General features: G+C 41.7%; 1 protein-coding gene across 1 annotated transcript; it reads right to left on the reverse strand.

The window, feature by feature from the left end:
- Positions 1-9,336: 9,336 nt before the first annotated feature.
- On the reverse strand, positions 9,337-9,816 carry LOC131599856 (cysteine proteinase inhibitor 5-like). The gene has a single exon (XM_058872107.1). It carries the CDS (start codon positions 9,763-9,765, stop codon positions 9,427-9,429), a length of 339 nt encoding a protein of 112 aa, XP_058728090.1. The 5' UTR covers positions 9,766-9,816; the 3' UTR covers positions 9,337-9,426.
- Positions 9,817-9,871: the final 55 nt, after the last annotated feature.

A 9,871-nucleotide genomic window follows, 5' to 3' on the forward strand; every position in this document is an offset into this window, starting at 1 on the left:
CCAATTTCACGTTCAGCTCTTTTCCTTCTCCTTTTTGGTTCTCTTTTCACAAAATCCTCCTCTTTTCTATTTTATGAAAAAATATAACCTTGTTTTAGTAAAAGGCTTTGCAATTGACACACCCCCCAATTGCTACTTGCGACACTGGCCCATTAGCCTCATCAATCCATATTTCTCAAATAATTCAATTAATTCTATTATTAAAATAAAAAAATTAATTAAATTAAGTAAAGAAATTTATGGGGTGTCACAACCCTCCCCCACTAGAAAAGTTTTCGTCCTCGAAAACATACCTTAGGCAAAGAGTTCCGGGTAGGAGTCCTTCATATGGCTCTCCAATTCCCATGTAACATTTCCACCGGCTGGTCCTCCCCAAGCTACTCTGACCAACGCTATCTCCTTGCCACGCAATTGTTTCACCTTCCGATCCTCAATCCTCATAGGCAAGACTTCAACTGTCAGATTATCCTTTACCTGTACATCATCGACTTGGATCACATGAGATGGATCAGCAATGTATTTCCTCAACTGTGATACATGGAATACATCATGCAGATTTGCAAGCGTCGGTGGCAACGCAATGCGATACGCCACATCTCCTACTCTTTCTGAAATCTGAAACGGACCAATAAAACGCGGAGTCAACTTTCTTGACTTTAGAGCTCGTCCGATACCAGTCATAGGAGTAACTCTCATAAACACGTGATCTCCTTCTTGAAACTCAAGTGTTCTCCGTCTCTTGTCATGATAACTCTTCTGACGACTCTGAGAAGCCTTCATCTTCTCCTGAATCATCTTAATCTTTTCCGTCGTTTCTTGAACAATATCTGGTCCAATCACCGCACTCTTGCCTGATTCGTACCAACATAAAGGCGTCCTACACCTCCGACCATACAAAGCTTCAAACGGAGCCATACCAATACTCGAGTGAAAACTATTATTGTAAGTAAATTCGATCAAGGGTAGATAACTATCCCAAGCACCGCCTTTTTCCAGCACACAAGCACGCAACAAATCTTCTAGTGATTGAATAGTTCTTTCCGTCTGTCCATCCGTCTGCGGATGATAAGCAGAACTCAATCTCAGCTTAGTACTCAAAGCCTTTTGCAAACCTTCCCAGAATCTGGATGTAAACCTTGGATCTCTATCTGACACGATACTCGAAGGAATACCATGCAAACTCACTATCTTCTCAATATATAATTGAGCCAGCTTCTCCATCGGGTAATCCATTCTCATTGGTATAAAGTGAGTAGATTTTGTCAACCTGTCCACAATAACCCAAATAGCTTCACAATTCTTCGCCGTCCTCGGCAAACCTGAAACAAAATCCATAGATATACTATCCCACTTCCATTCCGGAATAAATAACGGTTGCATAGCTCCATACGGTTTCTGATGCTCAATCTTCGACTTCTGGCAAGTCAAACAAGCATAGACAAATTCAGCTATTTCCTTTTTCATTCCAGGCCACCAAAACAGCTTCTTTAAGTCATGATACATCTTGGTAGCACCAGGATGAATACTCAATCCGCTACGATGTCCTTCTTCAAGAATACTCTTCCTCAATTCGGCAATGTCAGGAACACAAACACGACTACCAAACCTTATTATACCATTCTCGTCGATTCTGAATTCACCTCCTTTATCTTGGTTAATCAGAGTCAACTTATCAACCAACTCTACATCAGTCTTCTGGCCCTCTCGGATTTCCTCAAGAATACCACTAGTCAGCTTCAGCATACCCAATTTAACACTGGTAGGAGTGTCTTCACATACTAAACTCAAATCTCTGAATTATTCAATTAAATTCAATTCTCTCACCATAAGCATAGACATATGCAAGGACTTCCTACTCAATGCATCGGCAACAACATTTGCTTTACCCGGATGATAATTCAGTTCAAAATCATAATCCTTGAGAAATTCTAACCATCTTCTTTGTCTCATATTCAGCTCTTTTTGATCAAAGAGATACTTCAGACTCTTGTGATCGCTAAACACTTCAAACCTTGAACCATACAGATAATGTCTCCACAACTTCAACACAAATACCACTGCTGCCAATTCTAAGTCATGAGTCGGATAGTTTCTCTCATGCACTTTGAGTTGTCTCGACGCATAAGCGACTACCTGTTGATTCTGCATTAGTACACCTCCTAATCCCAACAACGAAGCATCACAATATACAACAAAAGATTCCGCCGGACTCGGCAAAATCAAGATCGGCGCACTAGTCAACCTCTTCTTCAACTCTTGGAATCCTTCTTCACATTTCGAATCCCAGACGAAAGCTTGACCCTTCCTAGTCAACTTAGTTAACGGCAACGCTAACTTTGAAAAACCTTCAATGAACTTTCTATAGTAACCCGCAAGACCAAGGAACTACGGATTTCGGAAACTGACCTCGGAGCTTCCCATTGAGACACTGCTTCTACTTTCGTTGGGTCAACGGCAATACCATCCTTGGAAATTACATGCCCCAGAAAGCTCACTTCATTTAACCAGAACTCACACTTTGACAGTTTTGCATAAAGTTTATTTTCCTTCAATAGTTCCAATACCACTCTAAGATGATCTGCATGCTCTTCTTCATTCTTAGAATATATTAAAATATCATCTATAAACACCACCACGAACTGATCCAGATAAGGATGGAAGATCCTATTCATATACTCCATGAAAACCCCCGGCGCATTAGTTACTCCAAATGGCATCACTGTATATTCGTAATGACCATACCTTGTTCTAAATGCCGTCTTCTGAATATCGTCCGTCTTCACCCGAATCTGATGATATCCCGACCGCAAGTCAATCTTGCTGAACACACAAGCTCCAACCAGTTGATCCATCAAATCATCAATCCTCGGTAATGGATACCGATTCTTGATAGTAACCTTGTTCAGTTGTCTGTAATCCACACACAACCTCATTGAACCTTCTTTCTTCTTCACTAGTAACACCGGTGCACCCCACGGTGAGACACTAGGATGAATAAATTTCTTCTCATGTAACTCTTCCAATTGACTCTTCAACTCAGTCAATTCCGATGCCGACATATGATAAGGTTCCATCGACACAGGACTAGTTCCAGGAATTAATTCAATAGCAAATTCTACCTCCCTCTCTGGCGGTAATTCTCTTACATCTTCTGGGAAAACTTCAGGAAATTCACAAACTACCGGTAAGTCATTACTCACCGCTTTCTTTTTCACCTCCATGGATGCAATCAACATAAACACGGCAGCCCCGTCCTTCATTACTTCATCCACCTGTCTAGCAGTCATTGCTAAACTCTCAACACCGACATCTTCCGGAAAAATAACCGTCTTCGTGAAACAGTTGATATGAATCCGATTAAATTACAACCAATTCATACCCAGGATGACATCAAGTTGTTCCAACGGAAGGCACACTAAGTCCATTCCGAACTCTCTACCAAAAATATCAATTGGACAGTTCAAACAGGCAAACGAAGTAATCACTGAACCCGACGCAGGAGTGTCAATGATCATACTTCCATGAATATCAGATATTTCCAAGTTCAGACGTTTAGCACAATCCAACGAAATAAACGAGTGAGTTGCTCCAGTATCTATTATTGCAATTAAAGGAGTGCCATGGATAAAACACGTACCTTTAATCAATCGATCCTCTCGAGTAGTCTCTGAACCTGATAAAGCGAAAACTTTACCCCCAGCTTGATTCTTCTTTGGCTTAGGACACTGTGGACTAATATGACCTTCTTCACCACAGTTATAGTAAGTCACAGTCCTTCCCTTGCAGTCAACCGCAATGTGGCCTGCTTTACCACACCTGTAGCACTTCTTCTCTTCGCTCTTGCACTCGTGAACACGATGTCTAGGTTCCCCACACTTAAAGCACTTAACAGGAGCGCTAGAGTCTCCCCCACTAGGCTTCTTCCAACTCCCAGCTTTATAATTACCTCTACCATATGGTTTACCACGGTCCATAGGCTTCTTCCCCATCTTGTCGACTAACTCGCGAGAGTGAGACGACTTCAGCTTGAGGTTATCCTCTTCATAGATCCTACTACAATCCACCAAATCTGTAAACCGGCGAATCCTTTGGTACCTGATTCCCTGCTTAATTTCATCGCGGAGACCATTCTCGAACTTAACACATTTCGAAAATTCGCTCGCTTCATCATTGTTATAGTGGACATAGTACTTGGCCAGCTCAACAAACTTTGAAGCATACTCCAGCACCGTCATGTTGCCTTGTGTCAGCTCCAAAAACTCAACTTCTTTCCTGCCCCGAACATCCTCAGGAAAGTACCTCCTCAGGAATTCTGGCCTGAATACAGCCCAAGTGATCGCTACACCTGCAGATCCAAGTTCATCTCGACTAGCAATTCACCAATCATCAGCTTCTTCAGACAGCATGTGAGTCCCATACCTCACCTTCAGATTTTCAGCACAATCGATCACTCTGAAGATCCTTTTGATTTCCTTCAGCCACCTCTGAGCGCCTTCGGGATCGTGCGTGCCTTTGAACAACGGAGGATTGTTCCTCTGAAAACTATTCAGCTGCCTGTCAGCGCCAATACCAGCCCCATTGGCATTCCCTCCTAATACACCAGCAATCATGCCCAGAGCCTCAGCAATCGCGTCGTCATTTCTTCCTCCTCTTCCGGCCATTGTTCTGCTAAATATCAGACAATATTCATTAGAATAAGAAGTATCGACAGTGTCAACCTTACACTAATCGTATACGAAGGATTAACCGACACTAAGACTCTGACTCAACGACCGACTATGCTCTGATACCACTATTGTAACACCCTTCTAAACCCCGCAGAAAATTAACATTAAAATCAGAGTAAAACATGAAGAAGGGCATTACAACGCCAACAAAATAAACAAATATTCATGTCATGCCATAAAGGAACAATAACCAAAAATTATTCAGGTAGCATGTTAACACAGCGGAATATTCTTAACAACTGAATAATCAACATCTGGAGTCGAAGACTCATAATTCAACCATAAACCATAAACAAAACGGAAGTTTATCAGCCAATTCTAAAATAACGTTCCCGGTGTTACACGACCAGAGCATGACACAGACCCAACTGACTCTAACGAACTACTTGACGAGCTAATCCTCACCAAGTACACAAGCTACTCCTCAATCTGAAAAATAACAACAGTAAGGGTGAGTTTCATTCGCATTAACAAATGTTATAGGAATATAAACAATACAACTTCATCCATACATTATTCACCCAAATCAATTATATTCAGATAATATAGCAACATTCGTCAATTACAGTCATTCATACCAAAATACACACAAATTATAACATTGGACAACTTCCATTCATGTTACAATTATACACAACAACCTAATGCAATGCAACTAAATGCATGTGGTACCAAACATGGGACAACCCATCTCACCGATCCACCACCATAAAGATTCGGCTACTTCTCTCACCAATTCCACACAATGGGAATTAGCTACCGCTGTCCCACCACCATAAGGGATACAGCCCACAATACGATTATGAAATGCATGCATCACATACCGCATACTAATCATCAACACCAAACAACTGAATAATCATAATCATCAACCGATGCAATAACAATATGAGTCACCACAACCAATTAAATCAAGTGTTTTAAATTAAATTCGAGTCACCACTCAAAACTCTATTTTATTGCATAAATCGCTTAATTAGCTCCACTGTGCTCGAAACGGCACATCAAACGGACTAACAGTTAAAAATTATACATTGTTAAACTTAAAAACGTTTCAAACGGCAACAGCACGCGGCGCCAAGCTTGGTTCGCGGCGCGAACTGAGCGTTCCAAAAATCCTTGGCTCTCTGCCAAGCTGTTCGCGGCGCAAACATCTACACGCGGCGCAAAGCGAGGAAAAAGTTACGCCTTCGCGGCGCCAACACAGGTATTCTTTTAGATTCGAGAATGCTTGGCTTACTAATGAAGAGTTGGATGAAGTGGTTAGGAAAGGTTGGGAGATAGAGGATAATGGAGATGTGCTGCACCATATTAGTAATTGTGCAAAGGAATTGTCCAGTTGGAACAAGAATGTTTTCACTCAGCAGAGACATAACTTATCACTGCATTTTGCAGCCATGGAAGCGGCGAGAGCGGTGAATGATGAGGGAGCGGCAAGAAGATTTTTTGAGGCACAGCGAGAGTATAATAAAATCTTAGTCCGCGAGGAAATTTTCTGGAAACAAAGAGCTAAAATGCATTGGCTCCGGTTCGGCGACTCGAATTCTAAGTTTTTCCATAGATCCGCCACTGTAAGGAAGAATTTTAAAAAGATTGACTCCATTATGGATGATACAGGGAGTGAAACTAAAGACCAAGCGGAGATATGTCGTATCGCTAAATCTTATTTCGAAGAACTTTTTGAAGTTAAGCAGGGGGATTATGATCCTGTGTTGAATTACATTCAACCGGTTATTTTGCAGGAGGATAATAGCAAACTTATTTTACCTATCACCAAAGCTGAACTTTATGTAGCGCTTCTTCAAATGCACCCGGATAAATCACCGGGTCCTGATGGGTTTAACCCCGCCTTTTATCAACACTTTTGGAGCTTATGTGGTGAGGATATTTTCCAGGCAGCACTGTTGTGGCTTGATAGAGGTTTCTTTCCGCCGGAACTTAATGCGACAAACATATGTCTTATCCCCAAGTGTGCTAATCCGAAAAATATGAAGGATCTTCGTCCCATTTCTCTATGTAATGTCGTGTATAAGCTAATAGCCAAAGTGTTAGCTAATAGATTAAAACCATTGTTGGAAAGGTGTGTATCCGAAGAGCAGTCGGCCTTTGTGGAAGGGAGATCCATCCTTGATAACGCTGTGGTGGCTACGGAAATAATTCATGCGTTAAAGAGGAAGACGAATGGTAACATAGCAAATTTGGCTTTGAAGGTTGATATTAGTAAAGCTTATGATAGAGTTGATTGGGGTTTTCTTAGAGGCATCCTGCGTCGCATGGGGTTTGATGAGAAGTGGATTCATTGGCTTTTAATGTGTGTTACTTCGGTGCATTATTCTGTTCTCGTTAACTCGGATAGAGTCGGACCTATTATTCCAGGAAGAGGGCTGAGACAAGGCGATCCCCTTTCACCATATCTGTTCATCCTTGTATCTGAAGGGCTTTCTGCTCTTATTAGAGGCGCTGTTTCCCGTGGTGATCTCCATGGAGCCCGTGTTTGCAGGGGGGCACCAAGTGTATCCCACTTGCTTTTTGCTGACGATTGTTTTCTGTTTTGCAGGGCAAATATTGTGGAGGCGTCAAACCTTATGGAGCTTCTCAATACTTATGCCAAGGCGACAGGCCAAGTGATCAATCTTACCAAATCTGAAGTGTTTTTTAGTCGTAACCTGAGTGGTCCAGCTCAGGAGGACTTGGCCAATTTGATGGGGGTACGACATGTTATGGGTACTGGGACTTATTTGGGCCTACCTTCCATGATTGGTAGAAGTAAGAAGGCGGTGTTCTCTTTTATTAAGGATCGTATATGGAAACGTATAAACTCTTGGAGCGGTCGTTCTTTGTCTAAAGCAGGGAAAGAAGTTATGATTAAATCCGTTCTGCAGTCGATTCCAGCCTACATTATGAGTATCTATTTAATCCCGGATGGGGTGGTGAAGGATATTGAAAAAATGCTTAACTCTTTTTGGTGGGGGAGGGGGTGGTTGTAATAATAAGGGTATTCGGTGGTTAGCATGGGAGAGGATGACTATGATGAAGTGTGAGGGAGGATTGGGATTTAGAGACTTTAAAGCCTTTAATATGGCAATGGTAGCAAAACAAGGTTGGAATATTTTGGCGAAACCCACTTCCCTCGTTGCTAGAATTTTCAAAGCAAGGTACTTTCCACGGTCATCTTTCCTTGATTCAAAAGTTGGTAACAATCCGAGCTACGTGTGGAGGAGTTTGTGGAGAGCTAAGGATGTTCTTAAGCTTGGTAGTAGGTGGAGCATAGGTGAAGGTAGTAACATTACGGTTATGAATGATCCGTGGCTTCGAGAGAAAGAAAGTTGGTGGACATGTGGTCCACACTTACAAGGTACGTATAATCTGTGTGTTAAGGATCTTCTTCTGACTAATGTTAAACAATGGGATGTGGGTAAGGTGAACTTGCTTTTCGATCATGTGGTCGCTGAAGCTATTCTTAGAGTTCCCCTAGTGGAGGAGGTTGTGGAGGATAGGTTGGTGTGGCAAGAGGAAAGGAATGGTGAGTATAGTGTGAAGTCGGGTTATAGACTTTGGAGAGGAATGCAAAGTAGAAATCAGTGTAATGATAGGGAGGGTAATTGGAAGAATGTCTGGAACATCTTAGCGCCTTCTAGAGCTAAGCATCTGTTATGGCGTATTTGTCGGGGCTGCCTTCCAACCCGTACTAATTTGCAACAACATCATGTTCAGTGCTCGTCTCTTTGCCCATGGTGTGATATTGAAGAAGAAGATGAGTGGCATGTCTTTTTCGGTTGCATTTCAACCTTCCAAAGTTGGCGGGCAGCAGGTTTGTCAGCTATTATAGACTCTCGTATTCACTCTTTTCATGATGCTAAGTCGCTTATATTTGATGTGTGTAGTCGGGAGGATCGTCGGGATGCCGGGAGATTTGCTATGGTACTTGAATCCCTTTGGAGGAGTAGGAACAATGTGGTGTGGCAAGATGATCGAGAAGATGCTATAAGAATTGGTTTACAAGCCTATCACAATTGGTATGATTGGTTCCTAGCTAGGAAGGACAATAATGGGTGTACTACTAATAATTTTCCGCTTACTTGGATCCCGCCTTTGGTTGATCAGGTGAAGTGTAATGTTGATGCAGGTTTTAATAATAATGCTGTTACTGCTAACAGAGGTTGGTGCTTTCGGGATCATCTGGGTAGATTTATCAGAGCTGGTTCTGCGTGGGATTTAGGCCTTTATTCGGTCTTTGAAGCCGAAGCCATCGCGTTGAAGGAAGCTATCCAGGATGCTATCTCCCTTCAGCTTTCCTATGTTACCTTTGAAAGTGATTGCCAATTTGTTGTCAATTCTATCTACTCTAAGCATGTTGGCTACTCTGAGCATTTTATATTTATTTCCGAACTTTGAGGTAAAGTTCATTAAGCGCCAAGCGAATTCGGTTGCCCATAATTTAGCAAAGGCGGCCAATTCTTAGTCTAGGCGTAATATCCTTAATATGGTACCTCCTTGTATTTTTCAAAGTTTGATGAATGAAAGTTGTTAAGTCTGTTTATGTAAAAAAAAAAAAAAAAATCATAAATCATATAACTCAGACAACAAATAATATAGATTAAGCTTCATCTTGCTAAAATCAAAACATTATTATTATTATCATAGAAAATCCAACAACACAGTTTATAACAACTTTACAACATTACAAAAAAAAGCATGATTAAGCAACTGGTTTAAACGAAGTGAGGCTCCTAGAATGTGCAAAAGGTTTATCCCAAACTTGCGCTTCATACTTCTTGGTAGCAGCAGATCCATCTTTCGCCGTCAACACAAGTAGATAATTCGTTCCGGCCACAACCTGGCTTTGACCGCTAATCACTTCCACCAGACTCAATTTCTCACCAGATTGTTTCCCGTGTTCCGTCAACGCGAATTCAGCGATCTCCTTCACGTATGGATCTTTGATGTCCTTGATCGGAGTCCAGCCGCCGGTTCTAGCGGCGTCGGAAAAGACGGACACGGATAAAGAGAGAAGAAAAAAGATCACAACGCTTTTCATGTTTTTTCAAGATTAGTTATAAAATCTGTGATTGTTTTCAATGATGCGTTTAGAATGGGGGAGGGATTGGGTATTTATAGCCACTAGGTTATGGTGTTTTTTCTAT

The sequence above is a fragment of the Vicia villosa genome, linkage group LG4 (assembly GCF_029867415.1).
Source record: "Vicia villosa cultivar HV-30 ecotype Madison, WI linkage group LG4, Vvil1.0, whole genome shotgun sequence".
Lineage (NCBI taxonomy): Eukaryota > Viridiplantae > Streptophyta > Magnoliopsida > Fabales > Fabaceae > Vicia > Vicia villosa.